At 45.3% G+C, this 23,222-nt stretch overlaps 2 protein-coding genes across 13 annotated transcripts in view; one reads left to right on the forward strand and one right to left on the reverse strand.

Moving 5' to 3' along the window:
• Positions 1-23,222, reverse strand: part of KLHL18 (kelch like family member 18) — a 153,360-nt gene that overhangs the window by 42,177 nt on the left and 87,961 nt on the right. For 2 of the 8 annotated variants that reach the window (XM_082347385.1, XM_082347384.1), the window contains exon 1: positions 12,033-12,178. The exons of 4 other annotated variants lie outside the window; for them this stretch is intronic. In XM_082347385.1, coding sequence (XP_082203511.1) covers positions 12,033-12,161 — 129 coding nt within the window. In that variant the 5' untranslated portion in view covers positions 12,162-12,178. Of the gene's footprint in view, positions 1-4,769; positions 4,875-12,032; positions 12,205-23,222 lie in introns of those variants that run through there. 2 more of the 8 variants (XM_082347388.1, XM_082347389.1) reach the window with 2 other exon arrangements.
• KIF9 (kinesin family member 9) overlaps positions 12,508-23,222 on the forward strand; it is a 49,085-nt gene continuing 38,370 nt past the window's right edge. For all 5 annotated transcript variants that reach the window (XR_014232633.1, XR_014232634.1, XM_082347365.1 and 2 more), the window contains exons 1-6: positions 12,508-12,618; positions 13,583-13,825; positions 16,606-16,703; positions 18,374-18,539; positions 20,640-20,746; positions 22,593-22,817. Coding sequence is in view for 3 of the 5 variants with exons in the window: in XM_082347365.1 (XP_082203491.1) it covers positions 13,639-13,825; positions 16,606-16,703; positions 18,374-18,539; positions 20,640-20,746; positions 22,593-22,817 (783 nt within the window). In the remaining 2 variants the exon portion in view is untranslated. The remainder of the gene's footprint in view (positions 12,619-13,582; positions 13,826-16,605; positions 16,704-18,373; positions 18,540-20,639; positions 20,747-22,592; positions 22,818-23,222) is intronic.

Raw genomic sequence — 23,222 nt, forward strand, 5'->3', positions numbered from 1 at the left:
CACAATGTGTGAAACCCTCTGTGATGGAGCTTGGGTGTCTCTGCTTTAGGGGGCCCCATAGGGTAAGTGATTCAGGAAGGGGGTGAGGGAGGAAGTGGCTGACCAGCTAGCACTAAAAAAAGACCTGGGGCTATGGTCCCACGGAAAGAGCCAGTAAAGGGCTGGCTAAACACTCAGGCCTGTCCCCACCTCTTCCAAACCCTCCCCTGGCTCACCCATGTCCAGCAAGGGAGAATGCGAGGTAAGTGGGAGACAGGAGGGAGGAGCCATCAGAAACCACTCAACATCTAACTGTACCAACCACATGTGATTTGCAAATGTTTCTTACCAGTTCAGACTCCTGACCATGAGAATTCAAGTTCAGTCTGCATTCAACCCACCTCCCCAATCACACCTTCCACCTTGCTCATCCATGTCTTACTTGTTCAAGAAACATCCTGCATATGCACTTTCATGCCTGGGCCCTTGAACAGGCTCTCCCCAGCATGGAATGCCTCTTCCTAACATATCTGTCTGTCAAAGTCCTATTCATCTTGCAAGGTACCAATCAGACACCATCCTCTCCATGAAACCATCACAAACCCTCTAAACTGGAAATAACTGCCGTCTCTCTGGTGTTCCCTCAGGCCTCTGGTGATACCGGGGCAGTTACAGAATTTATCACACTCTGCCTTGTTTCATAGTTGACTGATGGGCAGCTCTCTCTCTTACCAATCTTTAAATGCCAAAGAGAGGGGCTGACTCCTACTCATAGCAGGGTGCCTCACGTACCTAGCAAAGCACCATGCACAGCTAAATGCACTTCAACAATATGTTGACTGAAGGAGCGTCTCAAACATAATGCCAGGGGCCCTTGAGGGTAATTCAGCAAACACTTTTGAACACTTGAAACATGCCAAGTACTGTGTTAACTAATGGATGCTTCACATGCTTCCAAAGATCAGCATCTAGAGGTGGAGAAAGACTCTCTAACACATTACATTCCGCTCAGTATGCTAAGGGGGGTAGGTGCAAAGTGTTAAGGCAATGCTTCTCAAACTTTCAGGTGCACAGGATGTAAGAATCACCAGATTCTAGCTTAGTAGGTCCGACATCCTGCATTTCTCACAGGCTCTCAGGCAATGCTGATGCAATGACAATACTCTGAGTAACGAGGAGTTAAAGTGGGAGAGGGAGAGATTAACTGCACCTGGAGGGATATGAGAAAACTGTCTTCGGAGAGATGGGATTTCACACAACAACTCCCCACTGTGATAGGGCAAAAGAAAGAAGATGGCACAGGTCTCTGCCCAACAGAAACACAGGTTGGCAGGGAGTAAGGCAAGCAAACTTTCGACCACAAGACGATGCTGAACAGACACAAATGCAAAGTGCTTTAGGAGAACAGAGGAAGGAGTGTTTGGCCGCTTCTCTCCCCTTAAGAAGAGAAAACTACAAAAGGAGCTTTGAAGCGTGGGTAGGACTCTGCTGGCAGAGGTGAGTGGGTACTCCAAGCCAAAGGAATACTAGAGCAGAGCCCCATAAGTTGGAGAACTTAGGTCCTTAGAGACAGCCAGCAGGCGGAGACTGTGGGCAACTAGGGGAGAAAGGCAGAGAGGGGCCAAGTCTGAAGGAACTGGACTATCAAGAACACAGGTGGAGGGCTTCCCTGGTGGTGAAGTGGTTAAGAATCCGCCTGCCATTCAGGGGACATGGGTTCGAGCCCTGGTCTGGGAAGATCCCACATGCTGCGGAGCAACTAAGCCCGTGTGCCACAACTACTGAGCCTGCACTCTAGAGCCCACGAGCCACAACTACTGAGCCCACATGCCACAACTACTGAAGCCCACGCACCTAGAGCCCGTGCTCCACAACAAGAGAAGCCACCGCAATGAGAAACCCGTGCACTGCAACAAAGAGTAGCCCCTGCTCGTCGCAACTAGAGAAAGCCCGCGCACAGCAATGAAGACCTAACACAGCCAAAACTATATAAAAAAGAACACAGGTGGAGATCCTAGAAAATTCAACCAGAGTGGCAGTCGACACCAACAGAACATCCTTAAGCTTCTCCCTCTTATATCTCACAGAAGGCAGTGACAGATTTCTGTGAGCAGCTTAGAATAATCAGAGATTCAGTTAAATCAGCAGTCCTTCCATTAATCCTAGAGAAAACCAGCCACCAGCTGCTGCTCCTGCACTGCCACTACCCCATGGCTCTTCCCAGATGTCTTGCTGACTTAAAGTGATAGCCTGTGGACATGTGGGAAAAAAGGCAAGCTTTACCCAACACGGGTAGGACCACCTTTGAAAACCACCAAGAGCTGAGCAGCTCTGTTCTACTTCCTGCTCCCCTGACAAGTTTCTAACCTCTGACTTTCTCTGTGGTGTGGAAGAACAGACGTTCATTCAAGAACAAGCCAGAATTGGTCTCTCTTGCTCGGGCCATTACCATTCTCTCTCCTGAACGGACAAGAAGGGGAAAGTGGAAATGATATTCTGTGCTTGCTTCATGAACTATGGAAAATGCATCCTACCTCTCTTAGATACACCTCTAAGACTCACCCTGCCCTGCCCTGATTCTTCACTCACTCATTCATAAATAAATAAATACTGTCTAGCTTCATTCATTCATTCATTCACTCACTCATTCAACAAGTATCTACTGAACTGTACTGTACTGTGCAAGGAATTATGCTGGGTCTGGGGGCTACCTCTCCAACCTTGTATCCTCCCACTTTTCTCCTGGGTCATGCTATTCTTATCACACCAGCTGCCTGCTGTTTCCCCAAAATGCCAACTATGCTCCTGCTTCAGCTGTGCTGATTATTCCCTCTGCCTAGAATACTCTTCCCTCAGATACACTCACGGATCCCTCCTTCCCTTCCTTCAGGTCTCTACTCAGAGAGACTGGCTCTGGTCCCTCTGAGAAAACAGCACTCAGTCCCCTTATTATCCTTTATTTTTCTCCACAGTACACATCACCACTGGACATTTTATATCTATTCATTTGTTTATTGTGTGGTCCTGTCCCACACACCCCCAGGCTGGAAGGTAAGCTCACACTCACACAGGTTCTGCCTACTCTGCTCACTGCTGCGGCCCCAGCACTTAGGACAGTACTTGGCTCATGGAAGGCGCTGACATATCTGCTGATACACTGTTGAATGAGAATGAAAGGGAAGTCACTCAGAGCAGGAGAATGACATGATCAGAGCTGAAAAACAATCCCTTAGCTATACCAGGATCATCCCCTAAAGGGTTTATAAGAATTCTCAGCAAGCTGCTAGAGTTAAAGAAACCCCAGGTTAGGTAAAAGGTGAAGAGGGTCTGAATTAGGACAGTGGGTTACTGAGCACCTGTTATGCAGACACCTCAGTAAATGATTCAGTCACAGCCCCTGCTCTCACAGAGTTACAATACTGTAAATAACTATGTAACTGTCATTATGATAAATGCCACAAATACACCCTAAAAGAGAGGGGACAAGCCAAAGTCAATCCTAGAGTTTCAATCCTACATGACTAGATGGATGGTGTGCCATCCTTACACAAAGGGAACAAAAGAAGAGATTGTTGAGAAGGGAAAGAGGCTTCATTTTAGACTTAATGAGCATAAGGAACAACAGGACAAATGGAAATGCAGGTCTAGTGTTTAGGACCAAAATAAGCGGTTGGAGCAAAGATCTGAAAGTCATTTGTAACTTGTAGACTATGCCAACAAACCTTCAGTGGAAGACAGGTTAGCACAGTATGTTTCGCTGATCCTCAGGATACCTCTGTTAAAGGTTACATGACATTTAGATTTTACAAATCAGTACAGGAAAAATAAGCTTATAACATGTGTGCCTCACTTAAATGTGTATCTCTTAGAAGTCAATTCCTTTTAAGTGACCATATGAGGTGCAGCCACAGGGCTGAGCTAATAAAATGTGGCTCTTAACAGCTGAAGCAGCTTACTGCAAAAGCTAAAGAAGAAAGATTACTCCTTAGTATGAAATGTTTCTGATCAGTGGATCTGGATACAGAGACAAATTCTGTTTTTAGTGTCTCTCCAATCACAAAGCACTATGAGCAATCTCATTTGCCCACTTGCTAACAAGTCTTCTTCAGCTTCTCTCTTCTTTTTTAATTGTAGTAAAATATACATAAAATTTACCATTTAAACCATTTTTAAGTGTACAGTTCAATGGCATTAAGTACATTCACACTGTTGTACAACCATTACCACCATCCATCTCCAGAACTTCTTCGTCTTCCTAAACTGAGATCCTGTACCCATTAAACACTAACTCCCGATTCCCTCCTTCTCCCAAGCACTACGAAATCTCCATTCTACTTTTTATTTTTATGAATTTGACTACTCTAGTTACCTCATTTAAGAAGAATCAAACGATATTTGTCCTTCTGTGATTGGCTTATTTCAAAACTTAGAACAATGTCTTTAAGGTTCATCCATGCTGCAGTATGTGTCAGAATTTCCTTCCTTTTTAAGGCTGAATAATATTCCAATGTATATATGGCATATTATTCCATTGTATGTATGGAACAAAACGTACCACATTTTATCCATTCAACCACTGATGCAGTCCACCATTGGGTTGCTTCCATCTTTTGCATACTGTGAACAACAATGCTATGAACATGCTTGCACAAATATCTGTTCTTGAGCTTATTTTCTGAAAAGCATTTTTGTGTTCTCATCAGATATGCAGCACACTGCCCAGACATATTGGGCCATACCTGAACTACTGATCTACTTTGCCTACCAAAAGCCCAAACTCTGGCCCTTACCTTCACGGCCCTGCACACAGCCGCTCAGGTCCACTGGAACACAGGAGCCATCACGGTCTCCTCTGGCCTGCCATTGTGCAAGCAGCTAAGCATCCTCAGCTTCAACTAAGACAGAAAGGGAGCACGGTGTCTTTAGTTAATGCTTTGGAATAGTCTGCTTCAAGCTTCAGCAGAGCTACAAGACTTTAAAGATGAGATGGAAAATGTAACAGTAACTTCTCCTATGTCAGTTATTCAGTCACCAACCAAGACAGTCCCATGATCACCTGCAGTAAGCTGGAAAAAGAAAGTTTTTCACTTCTGGTTCACCTGTACTCTTTAACAAGAGATGCTTCCAATTTCTGAAGTATACGCCGGGGCAATAAAGCAAGTGTAATCTACTCCAAAAACCTTAAACTTTATAAAGGCCATATCAGTATACAATAGAGGTCAGCCAACGGGTCTGGCCCATACCTGTTTTTGTAAATAAAATTTTACTGGAACACAGCCAGACCCATTCATTTATGTACTGTGTACAGCTGCTCTAGTGTTATAACACCAGAGTTGAGTAGCTGCAACTGAAACTGTATGACCCACAAATCCTAAAATATTTACTATCTAGCTCTTTACAGAAAATGCTTGCCAACTCCTGGTTCACACATCTTGGTTCATTCTCTCTTCTCCCCACCTAGAAACAAGTAATGATGTGATCGGCTGTTTGGGTAGAAAAGGCCTAAACTGATTGTGGGGAAGATGGCTCGTTTCTATGCCAAGGAAGCAATGTGAGTGCCAACAGTCAACGAACCAAAAGTAGGAAGGTAGATGCCATACTTGTAATTCAGGAGGGGCTAGAGGAACACATCTTCAGAAAAACAACGTGGTCTCATTTTCCATCAACCAGCCCACAAGCTGAACCAGGCATGGCCAAGGGGCAAACAATGGAATCTCATGCACAAAACAATAGAGGAACCACCTGAAGTAAGAAGCATCCTCAAACACAGGCTTCTTAAATTCACCCAACTGGCCGGCCAAGCTCCAGAAGCCTCAGGATGAATGTCATGAATGTTGCTCAGCTAGTAACTGATTTTCCAAGATACCTCTGTTGGGCTGCACACAGCAGGCCTACATGGCCTGCACTTGCCCAGCTTTAAGACCAAAGAAAGAGCCCGGAGTCTGCAGCAACAGAGACATCAATGGTGTAATGGATGGGGGACCTTACATGTCTGAAGCAAGGTCCTGGAGCGACACCCCAGCGTGTGTGGCAGACAGCGGGCAGGACAGGGCGGCAGTCTTCACTCCCACATGGAAGGGGAGATTACTAGTTATAGGGGAATTGACGTCAGGTGGGCTCATTAGTTACCATGGAAACCAGCAGAGGGGCACACCCCTCCGGCTCCTTTGATAAGAACAATCATCAGCTGGGGTGGGGAAAAGAGTGTAGGAAGGTCAGTCATACGAGTAGGGTACAGGTGGAGCAGGCACTGGCCGGGCAGGGGATGTACAGAGAGCAAGAGAACAGCCATCTTGAGTGCCCTAACCATACAATCTCCAACCCTCTTTCCCCACCTACGTGTCAGGAAGCATCAAACTCTCTCATTCATCTAATTGGTGTCCAAATTTAACAGCATCGCCTACAACATAACTCACAGAAAAAAGAGCAAAACTGACTTTTTGATGAATATGAATTCATATTACAAGTGCAGGTTGTGATATGTGTGCATGTGCTCTAAAGGAGCACATTCTTGCCCTTAGTTTTAATTAATCATTAAAAAGAGGCAAGGCTGAAAATGAAACACAATTACCTGAAAAAAGACAGTAGAAAGCCCCGGGAATGAGCAATATTCAGAGGCACAATATTTCCCAATACAGTGTCATTTCCAAATCAAAACAGTCAAAAATTCATACGTCCAGAAGACTAGCAGAAAAAGCCTGCATCTGTCTTCTCTCCTGAAATAGAACAGTGGTGTTGCATCTGGCCATACACATCCCTGCCCTCCATGCTCACAGATGATACTGCAGATGGTGTTTGTTCCCTGCTCTGCTTTATACCATTAGCAGGGCAGGTGAGTAATCTGACAGAGGATGTAAAAGCAACGCTTCCACCAAACAGCTGTGTTGGATCTCAGATAATACAGCTTTGTGCCTTGGGCAATCCCTTAATATTGCTAAGCCTCAGGGTTTTTTCACCTGTAAAATGGATGGCTTTGATAGAAGACCTCTATGGCTCCTTTTAATATGATTATTCTAGCTCTATAATCACACCCATGTAACTCACTACACATAACATAAAAATGGCATGCATCAACAAGTCCTCACCTCACTTCCTGATATCCTTCTCCACCTACTCTTTCATCACAAAATCAGCATGACAGCAAATTAAGCAAGATTCCACACTCAAATGTGAGGCTCTTGAAGTCAGTTTCAGTGAAAATTGTGAACCTGGATTCAGTGGGGCAAAAGGAAATATTCTAATACTGTGCCTTTCACCCATGGAAAAGATATTTCCTTCTGAAGGCTAAATTCTCAGATCTGGGTTCAAAACTTTAGCAAAGGCCTTGGGAAAATGCTGGGAAGACTGACGCCAGCAGATCTTTGAGGAACCCTTTATTAGTGGTTGCAAAACAGAGAGAGAGAGAGAGAGAGACAGAGAGACAGAGAGAGAGAGAGAGAGAGAGAGAGAGACAGAGAGAGAGAGAGAGAGAGAGAGAGAGAGAGAGAGAGAGAGAGAGAGTGTGTGTGTGTGTGTGTGTGTGTGTGTGTGTGTGTGTGTGTGTGTGTGTGTGTAGAGGAGGTTCCTGTCTCTTCTAAGCTTATGGGTCAGCGAATAGTATGTATATGCAGTGATCCTATTCTGCTCTCACAAATAAAGAAAAAGAAAGGAGTATGTGAGGAAAGAATAGAAATATAGGAATCTGGTGAGTCTAAATCTCATGAATAAGAGATTGTGGAGAACACGCATCGCATCTGGGGAGTCTGCCCAATTTGCTGGACCCAGATGAACATGACAGATGCGGCCTGAGCACTGGGCTCCTGGTAGCCCAGAGGAAAGGGGATGAAACCAACTGTTGGGAAGAGGAGATAAGCGCCTCTGTGACTGCAAACCTCTCTACCCAGACTAAGCCTTATGTTACAGGCTGCCAAGAAGTCTTGCACTACTATCCTTCTAACCTTTAAGATAAAATGATTTGCCAAGGAGAAAGACATGGGCTTTTCCTGATAGGAGAATAATACTCAGTTCTATTCATAACCCAAGATCCAAAGATGGGCTCCAGGGGAACTGCTCTTATGACTGAATGCAAAAGTTTGCACATATGTAAGTATGTGCATTTTTCTGGGGAGAGGGTTCAGTGCTTTCAGTTTTTCAAAGAAGTTCGAATTACCATAGATATAAAATGTGATTTTAAAAAATCCAATATATCAATATTACTCTTTTCTGTTATGCCTCTACTTAACTATCCAACAGGCACCTAAGGAATTTAAATTTCAAATATTTCCAAAAAGAAAATTAAGCAAGGTTCAAGAGTTGGCAGTGAATTTTGAGAAAGTGGCATGCTTGCTAATGCTGACTGTCACACTCTCCCTAAAACTTGGAAAGATAGAAAAGGTAACATGTTGTTAAGGATGAGTACAATTGACCTGAGGTAGATTAATTCAAATGGTAGCAGCTGAAATCAGTTCAGTCACTGTCACTGATAGAAGAGGCAACAGGAGAGCAGGAAGGAACACCTGACCTGGAGTCTGGACAGCAGGAGTCTAGTCTCTAGTTCTAGCTCTGCCCAATTTAATCTGTGACCTTGGATGAGTCCCCTCTCCCTCTAGGCTTGGTCCTCATCTGTAAAATGCAAGCTATGGAAGTAGATCAGTGCTTTGCAAACGCTTTTAAGGCAATGAACATAATGTTTAGATAAAACCATCTAGAATTAAACCGAGTCTAAAACGAATTCAAAATGGCAGGCAGAACACATGCATTTATCTCCACTTCCCCTTAATAGGAAATCCCATTAAGTTATTATTCATAAATATCTTCTACTTACTGAATATTTACTACATGATTGTTTTAAGTGCATTAACTAGTGGAATCCTCAACACTCTTACTAGGTAGGTGATGATCCCCATTTTATAGATGAAAGAACTGAATCACCAGCATTTAAGGAACTTGTCCAAGTTTTCACTGCTAATAAGTGGCAGAGCCAGTATTCAAACCCAGGCGATCTGGCTCGAGTCTGTGTTGTGCTACCTCTCAGACCGACAATCAAGGAATAGCAAAGCTCCCAAGTACAAAGAAGCTGAGAGAGCAGATTAGAAATGTCACCATATTTTGGAAGATGAAAAGCAGACAAATGGATAGTAACTGACTTACATGGAGAATACTGAGCGCTCTAGATGGCAAGTCACTCCAGAACACCCTCCAAAACTCAACTGTTGAAGATACAGGTTTCCTCTGAAGGTGTGAACATAAGGAAGGCTGTAAACAGGCAGTACTGGTTCCCTGCCCCAGGCAAGTGCCCCGTCACTGCCCCAGCAGAAGTCTGGAGGTTTATTCTCTGGACAGGATGAACCAGAGACTCCAGACTTGGGTAACCAGAGCACCAAGGAAGACATGAAGTGGTACTATTCAGGGGGATTAAGGGAAAGTCTGCATACAGAAGCAAGAGCTCCCAGTCCCCTCCCACCATCAGCTCCTAGAATGACAACAGCCAGGCTTACTCCATGTAGGCAGAAGCCTGAAGGAAGATCCATGGACTCTGAACATATCCCATAGCAAAGGACAGGTCCACCACCTTACAGGTGTGGCTCTCAGAATGTGGCCCGAGACCAGGAGTAGTATCACTGCGGAAGTTATCAGAAATGTGAATTCTCAGGTCCATTCCAGACCTACTGAATAAGAAATTTTGGGGTGAACAATGTTTGAACAACTGCTTTTTTTTAACAAGGCTGCCAGGTGATTCTAATGTCTGCTAAAGTGTGAGAACCACTGCCCTACTGGGAGGCCCACTAATCAATAAACCCATCCCACACCAAAAAGCTTCCAACCAGCTTTTGTTTCTATTTATTTGGAAGAAAGTCTGGAATCACCAGAAGTTTCAAGAAAGACTCTATCTTGAAAAAGAAAGACCGAGGGACTTCCCTGATGGTGCAGTGGTTGAGACTCCACGCTGCCAGTGCAGAGGGCCCAGGTTCCATCCCTGGTCAGGGAACTAGATCCCACATGCCGCAACTAAGGTCCCGCATGCTGCAACTAAGACCTGGCACAGCCAAATATTAATTAATTAATTAATTAATTAAAGAAAAAAAGAGAGAGACTGACACAGATTTCACAGAGCAGCTCTAGGGAAGGGGAGTGAAATGAGGCAGAGCTTGGTTTGCTTGGCCTCTCTCTGAGCCCTACCATCACAGGGCACTGAACTACTCCTCAGCCTCCACAGAATAGTTAGAAAACCAATGAAGCGGAACTTTCTACAGTCCTGTCCAGCTCTAGCCTATGCCTTTATACTGGTCCTTATGTCCCAGATCCTTGAAACTAATATAACAATTTAGACAGACATTCTCAGCTGGAATCACTTCTGATAATTTACTTGTCCCTTTGAGTAAACAAAAAGTATTTCAATGGAAAAAACACAAGCATTTTTATGCTACAGGGTTGCTATACTCTATATGTGCATTAAGTGCAGAGGCAAAATGCAATGCTTTAACTTACGTAGTGTGACCATCTCACTCTATCATTCCCTATTTGCTTCTGTGTGTCTTATAAGCTTTCCCTGGCTTACCCCTACAGCCTAAATCTTAATCCGAAAATTCGCCCCCATTACTGCTTTTCACTAGTCTCTACTAACCCCAAGTGTTACTGCCACAACCAGATCATTCTTTTGCTTACAAATCTCTAGTAGCCTCGACATCTACTACTATGTAATCACCGTGGACAAAAATCTCTCATTTATATTTACTTTCTCTGCTTCTTTCCAGCTCATTTTTCTCAAACCCTTTGGTTCCCCATTAAAGATGCTTTCCCCTCTCAGTCTACTTCACTCCTCTCCTGGAAAACTAATCTTCTTCAGGAGGGGTTTAGAGTGATGAAAACCTTAGACCAGGCATTATGCAAAGAATACCACAAATTTTCTCATTTAATCCTCGTATGAATACTAAGAATTAGGAATCATCCTATTTTTACATTTGGAAAGCTGATGCTTAGAGAGATTAAGTAACTTTCCCAAGGATTTTAATCCAAATCCTTCTATCTCCAAAGCCACACTGTTTTTTTTTTGTTTTTTTTTTTAGTCTTTGGTTGAACCATATACCATTCTCAGAGCCACACTCTTAACCATTCTACTTTACTGTCTCCAGAGGTCTGACTCAAATATGTGGAAGAGGAAGTTTCCTTAACGCTGTCGAAAAGAAGAAGAGCAAACAGGTCTCTGCATAGTTTTGTTTTTTAAACAGGGTCCTTCACAGATGCTGACAGCCTTCTAGCCAAAGCCCAACAGGGAGCAGGGTTTGCAGCAGCATCTCCCCGCCTGGAGAGCTCCACCTGGCTCAACAGCTTGGCCAAGGAGCAGCACAGCATGCCTCTCTAGCAGGAATGGATGCAAAGCACGGGAGGAAGCCTGGCTCTTGCGCCCAGAATGCCAATAGGGAACAGGTGGTTAAGAGAGCCCTCTCCCCACGCAGCCCATCAGTCCATTCTCCGAGACCTTTGTGGTGCTGCTGGTGGTGGTAGTGTGCCTTCTCCTGCGAGGCAGAGTGGTTGCCCACCTCAAAAGATTACCAGATGCGATTTTAAAAGCTCTTAAGAGACAAGGTAGTAATCTATCAGTCAAGGGCAAGCAATGACTCCTCAGGAAAAGCCCACGCCTCTACCACAGCGCAGCTAACTTCGAAGGGCACAAAGAAACGTCTGTAGTGGCAAGAAAAGGTGCTTCCGTAGTGCCCATCAGAATGTAGAGAGAGCCACAGCCCCTTTGTCCATAGAGGAGCTGCAAGTCCATTTTCTCCCGTCTGAGTGACAGAAAAGGGAGGCGGGCACCCCAATGTCTCCACTCCGAGGGCCTCAGCGGCGCACCTCTCAGCCTTTCTTTCTAAGGGCTGAGAGGCTGTCCCTGTCCGTCTCCCCACTCAGCCCCAATCCCCCTCTCCCAGTCAGCACCCCCCTCTCCCCTACTCGCTCTCCCTCCAACCTCCTTTCCCCACCCCGCTGAGCTCTAGACCTCTCTTCCCTCATCCCCCGCCTCTCTTCCCTCCCCATTCGGTTCCCTGGCCCTCAGCCCCGCGCCGCCCAGCACCCGGGACCTTGAGCGTCACGTCGCACAGCTTGCCCTGACGCCGGATCTCCTCCATGACGCCGTAGCCGCGACTAGGCAACTCGGACACGGAGAAGTGCACCAGATCCTCCAGCTCCTCCGTGCCGTCCTCCACCATCTTCCCCGGCCGCCGCGACTGCGCAGGCCTGGCCGGCTGGCTCGAAGCTAAGCTGGGCGGGGCGAGGGCGCCTATGGACGGCAGCTCGGAGCGCAGGGCTGGGGTTAGACGGGCCTGCGCGGCCGCCGTAGTCTCAAACTGCTGTGCGCCGGAAGCCCGGCTGCCCTGTTTCCTGGTTCTTGCGCACCCTTCGTTCCCTCGCTACCCCTACCCTGGCTTCGCGCCTGCAGCTGCCGCAGTCTTTTTAGATTAATCGGTCCCATCTCCCGTCCTCCTAATTCGGCCCTGGCCTTACTCGTATCTCAACAGAGGACCGCGGACTTCATTTCCGCCACCACCCCTACTTCCGGAATCTCCGGAAGCGGCCCGTTGCCACGGCGACTGTGTACACAGCCCGGCAGCCGAGCTTGCCGGGTTTCTGTAGCTGCTAATGCAGTGGTCGGGCTGCGGAAGGGCGGTAAGCAGGGATCACGCGCGGTCCGGGTGGGGAGAAGGAAGGCCGGAAAGGGGGTGTCTGCCTGGGCGGCGGGCAGCTGCTGGAATCTGAACACCGCTCCATCCGGGAGTCCCCCAGCTTTGGCTCGCTGATCTGTGAAACCCGGGCGGAGGAGGGTGAGGCGTCGAGGGGACCCTTTAAGCCTTGCTGCGGCTTAGGGTCTTTGGATCTAACGTTCCCTGGCCCCACGAGGGTCCTACGTCGCCCCTGAGGTTCAGAGATCTCTGGTCTTCTGGACTCTTCTGTGTTCGGTTTTCTAACTGGAGGGGGCTTCGGGATTGCCATCCCGGCCCTTCGCTTTACAAATGCGGAAATCGCTCCAGAGAGGCACAGGAATGGTCCCAAGGCCCACTGCCTCCCAGACACCACACAGGGGTCCAGCATGTTGGGTTAGAAAAAGGAGAAAGACCAGTTTGGCCTGGGTCCGAGTCTTTTGTTTAGTCCAAGGCCAGGTGCGTTTGGACCCTCTTTTGGGGGCTTCAGATGCTGCTACCTTTCTGGTGGCTATGAGTGTTCTCCTTGAGAGCCTCTGTTCTGGACAGGAGCGCTGGAAGATAGGGACCCACCTGGTCCTCTCCTTTTGTTGAGCTTTCAGGGATGCTTGGTGGCAATCTGTTCATTCCCACCCCTAAAACAAATGAGGAAACTGTGAGCCTTTCAGCAGAGAGGGCTCCTGGTGGCCACTCAAAGTTTCACTTATTTACACCAGAAATATCTAAGGGTGGTGTCCACGAGGGAGAGGCATTCCCCACAAGGTCCTGAGAGAGAAGGACCCTACTAAAAGGCAGAGCGTGGTGATGGGCTGAAGTTGGCTTCTTGCAAGTGGGCCTGGAAACCCAGTGTCCTCCTGGAAGCGCTGTGGGCTCAGGGGTTGGAGGTGGCGAGGGAGACGAGTGACATCATGTGCCCTTTGGGACTCTCTCAGTAGTGACCGAAGATGGACCCACATATGGAGATTCCGCCACCCTCTGACTTCCAGTCATGACCATCACCACCAATCACCATTTCTTAAGCACCTGCTCTGTGCTGGGCACTGTTCCGGACTTTGAGGGGGGATTCAAAAGAAATAAAAGGCACAGTCCTGTCCCTCAAACAGCTTGTAATTTAATTTGGGAGCTGAAACCCACTCAAATGATGTGGCGTAAGAACGGTAACAAGCATTATTTCAGTAAGTGCAAGTCGGCGTGGGGTCTCCAAATGACTGGGTGTTGAGGGGCTGCTGGGTAGTGGACTCGCAGGAGGGATGTAGTTAATAGAGAAGGCTTGTGTCAGGCAGATATGGCTCCTGGCGTGCCTGGAGCCATGGGCGTGAGCATGGGGAGAATTGGGAAGCACAGACAGAATGACTGCATATGCATGTTGGCAAATTGCTGGGCAGAAAAGGGGTAGGCTCTGAGGGAAGGGTAATGCTTGGAGCTGGCCTGTGCTGCCCTTGGGCTGTCAGTGGGTAGGGGCTGCCAGGAGGGAGGCTTGAGCAACCGCCCTACTTCTTCATGGTCCCTTTCAGAGGGCACCCTGGGCAGCATCTTAACTTCCCTGGGCAGGAGGATGGGCCATCAGACTGGTATGGGGAATGGTTCCCAGAACTTTAGAAATTGAGTGTAAGTGTTTGCTTGAGTCAGCACACCTCTCTCCACTCTCCACTTCCCAAAAGCCTAGATCAAAGTGAACTTGGAGATGAGATCATCTCTTAAGTTTCCTCAGTTTGGGAGTCCTGTTAGAGCTATTTGTGGCTTTTTATTTCTAGAGCTCAATTTTGCAAACAAAAATCTTAGACCTGAAATTGGACAAGCCATTATCCTTACTTACCGGAATACCTTACAGATTCATTTTCTAAAAATTAAAAGATCTGAGTGATCCCACAGTGGCCAGGAAAAGACTTCCATGAAATAATTACTTGAGGAATGTGGGAAGTGGACTCACACTCTACAGTAGGCAGGTGTGAAAGTAGTTTGCTTATTTAATGTGACATCTGAAGGGTTTGTATAGGGGTTAGAGTTTTATTTTGCCCACTTCATTGAAACTGTAAACTGAAAGGGCAGGGCCTGTCTCTATTTAATTTGCTTCTGTAGAGATACTTAATGCCACTTGATGATAGCTAAGATAATTGTATGAGGAAATCAAGTGGTCACCACAAGTTATGTCTAGAAATGTGGAGGGACATTAATTTTTTAACAGTCAAGGTCTTGAAAATTAGCTTTTTAAAAATATTGACCATCTGATCAGTTTGTTAGAACACTTTGCAGTAGCACAAACAAGCTATTTTTTCCTGAACAACTGTGATGATATTGCTATTTACCAATTTGAAGATGAAATTGAGTCAGCTCCCTATCCCTCATGTTTCCCTACCTCTTCATAAATTCAGCAATTCCTTTGCTGGTTGTCTTTTTCAGAAGTATCCAGGAGTTTTCTTTAGCCTCAACTCCTCTGTCCTACCCCATGAAAGTACAGGTTATTTTAGGGGCAAATGCCTCATTTCTTATGGAACTGGCCCAACCCTGTCAGGGGCATCAAAAGAGAAGTGCATGATGCAGCACACATCCTGACCCTCAGGCATTGTCTCTATTCAAAGTCTGTTTTGTACTTTGTGGAGCATTAACTCTAAATGAGTTTTGGGTTCTTTTTAATAAATTTATTTATTTATTATTTTTGGCTGCGTTGGGTCTTCGTTGCTGCGCGCAGGCTTTCTCTAGTTGCGGCGAGCGGGGCTACCCTTTTGTTGCAGTGTGCGGGCTTCTCATTGCAGTGGCTTCTCTTGTTGTGGAGCACGGGCTCTAGGCGCATGGGCTTCAGTAGTTGTGGCACACAGCTCAGCAGTTGTAGCTTGCGGGCTCTAGAGCACAGGCTCAGTAGTTGTGGCGCATGGGCTTAGTTGCTCCGTGGCATGTGGGATCTTCCCGGACCAGGGATTGAACCCATGTCCCCTGCGTTGGCAGGTGGATTCTTAACCACTGCACCACCAGGGAATTCCTGTACAATTCAATTTTTTAAAATGTTTATGAAATACTTTAGTTGGACAGGATATTAGAGATCAATTAACTCTCCCTGTAATACAAACAATCCCTTTTGTAGCATCTCTGCTAGTTGGCATCTTGCTTGACTGTTTATAGTGTTTATGGTCCTTACTTTGAGAAAGTCTTTCCCACTATAGGAAAACTCCACATAATAAGAAGTTAATTTACGTAAATCTCCCTCCCTGTCATTTATAACTATAAGCTTTCAACCTATTCGATGAAGCTACATTCAATGTTTATTTTAACATTTTATTATACATGGTAATTACTTGTGATAGTATAAATGAAGGAATAGAAATACATGTGTGACTGCCTGAGAGAAAATGATGAGAATATACATAATTACGTTTTAGGAGAGGGAGAGGACGTAGGGGACTGAGATTTTTCTCTCAATGGAGTGGCAGAGAAGAAAGAATATTAGACTATGGGCTAGATTAAATGTACTTCCAGGGAATCTTTTTCTTATCTAAGTTAGTCTAATGGAGGTAGAGAAGGAGGTGCTATATCTGAAGTAAGGTATATTAATGAAAAAAAGAAAATTAGTTCTAATGCATTTCATAGTCAGTATTTTAGAGGAAAATACAGTGAATAAGGCAAAGTGTAGGTAAACTCTGATATGGAACATTTCTAGAAACCACATCTAAAATTAGGCCACTAAAGGGAGCATTCTTTTTGCTTTGTATTTCGGTCTCTTAGGGGGTTGGTGGAGAGTGGTGAGGCACCCTGTAAAGTAGGAAGTACACGGACTTGTTGAACAGCGTCCTGTGGACAGATCACTGAAATGCTGGGGGGCAAAAAGGAAGACTGGCTCTCAGTGGGAGAGGAAAACATGGACTGCACATCATGTTTTCTGATCTTCTTGATGAATGACACCTCCGTTCTAATGGTTGTTGGAGGATGACTACTGAAAATTTTGCTATTTTCTTCTTTTTAGCTGGAATGGGTACTAGGAAAAAAGTTCATGCGTTTGTCCGTGTCAAACCTACTGATGACTTTGCTCATGAAATGATCAAATATGGAGGTGACAACAAAGTAAGTACAGTGTGTTTGCCTTCACCTGCCTGGGCATCTCTCTGTCCCTCCTCACTACAACCTCTAAGGTTTCCAAGCAACCTTTTAAGGACCAAGACAGAATTGGTAGAAGTTCAGATGGAATCTAGAGTCATTCAAGGCCAAAGCACTCCCCCACAATGCTGTTGATGAGGAAAGTCGTGAAACTCCCATTTTTAATGGGAGTAGGTCCTTGTTGGCTATCCATTTTAGATACAGCAGTGTGTACATGTCAATCCCAAAATGGGAAAAGAATTTGAAAAAGAATAGATAGATGTATAACTGAATCACTTTGCTGTACACCTGAAATTAACACAACATTGTTAATCAACTATACTCCAATATAAAATAAAAAGTTTAAAAAAAAAGTTTACCTTTATCCTTATATCTGACACAGGAAGCTGACATTTGTCCACACTCATAAAACTTTCTGGTGATCAGATCTCCCAGGAAGTACAATAGGAATGTCTTCAGATGATTATTATTAAACTTACCAAAGGGAGGGAGAAACTCTTACGGAGAGAACTGGAAAGATCTATCCATCCCCCTGTCCCCACCACTGTCCTGACAACTCTTCTGAAGGCTGTGACAGGCTTAGGACACCTCGAGACTATGGGATGTTTTCATTCAGCAAACATTTGTGGATCTACTATGGGCAGCATGGAGACATTAAGAGAGGAATTCAAAGGCCAACTTCTCAAGGTTCGAAAGTCCTAGCAGTCAGAAAGAAACTCACATGCAGCACTGTGAAGTGCACCCTGCTGGACATGGATTCAGCGACCACTGAAGCACAGAGCATTTAATGTATGAATAGACCAAGCCTTTCTCTGTTGATCTTAGTTTTTCTGCATGTGGCTGTGTCTTGGCTTCTGGACTAGGGCAGCCAGTATAAGATTCCAGTGAGAGTCTGTGTACATCAGAAGTTCCCATTTCGAAGATTGGAATCTACCATTGACCTAACCCAATATGTTTCTAAACTAGCTGCTGCCACAGTGGCTTGCTATGGAGGGATCTAAAACTCTAAAAAATTTTTTTAGAAATCTTTGCATCTAAAAGTCTGCTGATTACAAGTAGGTAGTCACCCTCAATTTAATACCAGTGAGTAACTGTGTCTGAGGAGTCCAGAGCCTTTCCTGTGGCTATCATTTCATCATTGCTCACATTAGCCCATAGCGTGTGTGTGGAAGTAAGTGCTCACCACAGTGCTGAGGGAGGCCTCACCGCCAGTCACCAGGGAGATGGGGCTCAAGCCCAGGGCTCCATCACCAAGCCCGCTATTCTCTCTGGCCTAATTCAAGGCCTCCCTGTGCTTATTGAATTTATCTAAAGCTTGTTTAATGTGATAAATATTGATATGTGATAAATATGCTTGACCCCATATCAGAAATGGGGGAACCAAGACAGACAGCACCCTGAGCACTAGGGTGAGATGTGCTGAAACCAGCAAGTGCTCCAGTCTCCTGATCCTTCCACCTTGAGGGTGTGTGGCCTCCCTGCAGTGCCTTCCTTCCCAGCTCCCAAAGGTTGTTCAGAATACATGCAAGTCCCTGTTCTTCCTAAAGTTTACCTCCTCTGTTTCCTCCAGGTCAGGCCTTGGCTATCAGTGACTTTTTTATACCAGTTTCTTAACAAGTATCTCTCTCTCTTCCTAGACCATTGATATTCACTTAAAAAAAGATACTCGGAGAGGAGTTGTCAATAACCAGCAGACAGACTGGTCATTCAAGCTGGATGGAGTTCTCCATGATGCCTCCCAGGACTTGGTTTATGAGACAGTCGCAAAGGATGTGGTTTCTCAAGCCCTCAATGGCTATAATGGTAATTTAGTTGATTAACTGTTGTTTTACATAAGAACCTGTGGAACCCCCGCCCACCCAGGAAGAGGTACAAGTATTTTATGGTGAATAAAATACAACTTCACTTACTAACTTTTGTTTGATTATTTGTCTGTCTCCATGTTCTTATGGTGGAAAACTTATTTGCTTGGTGATATTGTGGGCATGGCTTGATCCATGGTCCTGGGATCCTACCTTCATAGGAAGATTAAATGACCCTGACTCTCTGTAGGTCATGGGGATTCAACTATTATCCCGTTTCAAATCCCCTGAATATTAGTTTTGAACATAACGTCTTTATGATAAATTTGATGGAGTCAAAACATTTTTCTCTTGGCTACCTGCTAGGAGATATTTCCATTCATTCTACCAGCACAATCAATCTATTCTATTGTAGTACAGTATTATTTACACATATCACTAAAGACTTGAGTACAGTTTGACTTTCTTAAAAGCTTAACTAAAAAGCTTTTTTTAACAAATTAAAATTTATTGGGAAATTTTTACAAACTAGTTCACTCTAAGACTGTTTCAAAATCTTTTTTTAAAAATATTTATTTATTTATTTGGCTGCACCAGGTCTTAGTTGTGGCATGTGGGATCTAGTTCCCCGACCAGGGATCAAACCTGCCCCCCCCGCATTGGGAGCACAGAGTCTTAGCCGCTGGACCACCAGGGAAGTCCCTTAAAATCTTAAAAAGATGAAAATATCCATAGAGGGACTTCCCTGGTGGTCCAGTGGTTAAGACTCTGTGCTTCCACTGTAGGGAGGGCAGGTTTGATCCTTGGTGGGGGAACTAAGATCCCGTATGCCACGCGGCGTGACCAAAAAAAAAAAAAAAAAAAAATCCATAGAAAAAAATATGTCACAGTCTGTAGACTTTGCCTGTCTGGTGGCTCCTGACTAGAATGTTCTCTGTTTGCAAGTTTTAGGTCTTCTGCTTAAAAGTCCATTGAGTGTAGATGCCTAAACGTTGTAATGTATCCTGTGTGTGATATAGAGCTACGGTCCCCATTGGTCCTGAGGGGATGTGGCCCTGAGGAAGTAGAGACAAAGGAGCTAAGGCCCGGGGAGGCTAAGAGTCGTGGGCTCTGAGTGCTGTGGAGCCACAAATGGGCTCTGAGTCCCAGCTGAACTGACTCCTTCCTGCACATTTCTGCAGGATTAATAGACACTGCTTCTGACTCCAGCTCAGATGCTGAATTAAGACCCCTTGTGTAAAAGCTACCAATCCCAGGAACTAGAGCATTCACGTGGCAAAGGCAAACGCTGATTTCCACGGCCCAGCATTGCCCAGGCAGATCTGCTTTGTAAATTCCCAGAAGCAGCCTTTGGGTTGGGTCTGGCTCAGGCTGCTCAAGCCAAGAAGAAAAGCAGGTGGGAACCAGAGCCCAGGGTGACTGGTTTGTGTCCCAGAGCCTGGTGATGGTAGACCTAAAGCACGAGAGAGGTGCAAGTGAAAGTCTTCCCAGAGAGGGCAATGGGACAGATCAGGGCTTGGTCATGGTGTTCCATTTCTGAAAGTGGCCTGGGACCAACTAGCAGCCCTTTAGTCCAGTGGGAACTTGCAGTCTACAAAGAATTCCCACCACTAATAGAAAATGCCCTTCTGACTCCCATCTCTTCCTGGGGATTTTGAAAGCCCTTCTTTCCTCCTGCCTGGGCTGCCCTGCAGGGAGGCCAAGCCCTGAGAGCCTGGCTGTTCATGATCTTGCTAAAGAAGGGCTGAGTTCAATGCTCTTATCTCTCTCATCTTTCTAGGAAAATTCCCAGTTCCTCTGTTCCCTGGAATTCCCTGCTCTCCTCAGAAGCCCTAGGATCAGATCCCCTCGTGGGAGAGGAAGCAGTAGAGTACTACATGGACCACAGATTCAGAGCAGCTGTCTGTGTTTTGACCATTTATATACCTGTTTCCCTGCTCACCCACCCTCCATGGCTGGAATTCCTGCTGTCCTTGGCTGCTCCTGATGGCCACCTTCACACTAGGGTTCTGGCTGGCACTGGGCATGCTGGGGGATGGGAGAGCTATCCTTGGAGCTGTTTTTCTGGATGTCACCAAGACGTGTTTTGAAATGTTTGCAGGCACCATCATGTGTTATGGGCAGACGGGAGCTGGCAAGACATACACCATGACGGGGGCAACTGAGAATTACAAGCACCGGGGGATCCTCCCTCGTGCCCTACAACAGGTAGAGAGTGGGCCCGTGGGTGGGATGCCACACAGGTCCCCTCTTTCTACCATACATGCTGCCCATCCCAGGCGAGCTCCTGGAGACAGTGGGGTCTAGCCTCAAAGGAGTTGCAGCCTGTAGGGGAGACAGGTTACCCAGGGTGGGGTGTGTGTGTGTGTGTAAACCAAGAGTTTAGGTTCCAGGCTCTGACCTACGCCCATGCTGAGCCTGTTTCCTCATTTGTTAAAGAGGGAGTCAGATGTGCTGACTGGCTTCTTGCTGCTCTGATGGTCTGTGACCCTGTAATTGAGGATTCGGAGGTCCTAATCCTGTTCCTTCCTGGTTTTAATGAGGGAGATATGAACCATTGCAGAGCTTCCTTACTGGCCTGCTCTGGTTTCTTGCACCACCACAGCCCCAGAAAGAGCAAAGGGAAGAAGCAGGGCATGACATGAGCTTTCAGGACCGAGTCAGCCTTGGGGGTCTGGGAAGTGTGACTGAAGACAGGACAGATGGGCCTTCCTTCAGAGTCTGCTAGCCTGCGTTCTGTGAGGACCCTCTTTTTGAAGGTGGGAGGGAAAGGACTTTTCCCTAAAAAGCATCTTGAGGTTTTATAGCCCTGTGCTGTAAGAAGTGTAGATGTCCCTCTAGCGTGTAACCATCCATGCGATAATTTCTTGAAGCAATAGCCTTAACCTCCCACTGTCAACGCTTCAGTATCTCAGCATCTTAGACTTTATAGTCTAGCCCAGCGCTGCCCAATAGAAATATAATGTAAGTCACATATGCAATTTTAGGTTTTCCAATAGCCACATTTAAAAAAGTAAAACAAGTGAAATTATTTAAAAATAATATACAATATATGATATATAATAATATATTTTATTTAACTCAATATAGTCAAAATATCATTTCCACATATAATCAATATGAAAATTATTGAGATATTTTACATTCTTTTTCTTTATACTGAGTCTTTGAAATCTGGTATGTATTTTACATTTACAGCCCATTTCTATTTAAGACACTAAATATTCATCAGAAGGAGCTGCTCTGTATTTAGAGTTCATGAAATTTACAGTTGAAAAGGTAGATTTATAAACCCAGGTTGTTCCAAACATACTTAAAAGTTTACCAATAACTGAATTTAGTATCAGTTTTAAATTTTTAGTTAAAATTAAATACAATTTAAAATCCAGTTCCTCATTTGCACGAGCCAGATTTCAAGCGCTCAGGAGCCACCTGTGGCTAGTGTCTAGCATATTGGACAGCACAGATCTAGCCTGTTAGAGCAAGGGGGGGACTTCAGGGATCATCCAGCCCAACTCCCCATATGACAGATAAGAAAGTTAAGGTCTAGAGAGGGGAAAAGACCAGCCCAAAGTCACCTGCTGATAAGCACTGGGGAGGGTATTAGGAGTCGAGAAGGCTGAGTTCTGGCTTGACTTCTTCCCTTACTAGCTGAGCCACCATAGATGGGTATTGCCCCTGCCCTGCTACAGTCACAGTGGCATCATGAGGGTAGAATTAAAAAATGGATGTGAAAGAAGCTTATATGTGGTGAAACCCCACAAAACAAGAGATCTTCACTCCAGAGTCCTTTCTGTTCATCATGCCTCTACTTCTTGAGACTGTACAAGTATTAGCCGATCTGTAAGTCAGGCCTCAAAAAAACTACAAGATGATAATAAATATTGCCCGATAGACTGCAACTACTAATAATTGTTGTTGCTGATGACCATCACACCAACTAGACTGTAAACTCTTCTAGGGCAAGGATTCCCTCCTAAGGTAAGAACTCCCCTAGCAGTGGCTGGCCGTTGGAGTTCTGCTCTCAGTGACTGCTGTCCAATCTCCCATCTAGGTTTTTAAGATGATCGAAGAATGCCCCACACAGGCCATCACTGTGCGTGTTTCCTACCTGGAAATCTATAATGAGAGCCTGTTTGATCTCCTGTCCACTCTGCCTTACGCTGAACCCTCGGTCACACCTATGACCATCGTGGAAAGTCCTCAGGGGGTCTTCATTAAGGGCTTGTCGGTCCACCTCACAAGTCAGGAGGAGGATGCGTTCAGCCTTCTTTTTGAGGTGAGGTGATCAAGTCTATGGGTTCCTTCCTCCTTACCTTTCCTCCCTCCTTTCCTTTTTTTTTTCTTTTCCTCCCTCCTTTCCTTTTTCTTTTCCTCCCTCCTTAGTTTTTTACTTACTTTGATAACCAGAATGAAAATTAATATATGCTTGTTTAGCAAGTTCAGATAGTAATGAAAAATACAGAAGCAAAAAAAGAATTCACTCATCTGTTTTCTACATATGGCAACAATAATGTGTATTTTGGCTTATTTCCTTCTAGTTTTTTTTCTTGTGAAGTTTTTTCTTTACTTAGTTGAAATTGTCCTTTTTTTTTAGTTAGCATTAAATCACAGGCATTTGTGGTATAGAAAAAAATAAGAATTAATGTCCTTGGTATATAAAAGCTCTTACAAATCAATAAAA

Source organism: Balaenoptera borealis, assembly GCF_965194805.1.
Source record: "Balaenoptera borealis genome assembly, chromosome: 12".
Classification (NCBI taxonomy): domain Eukaryota; kingdom Metazoa; phylum Chordata; class Mammalia; order Artiodactyla; family Balaenopteridae; genus Balaenoptera; species Balaenoptera borealis.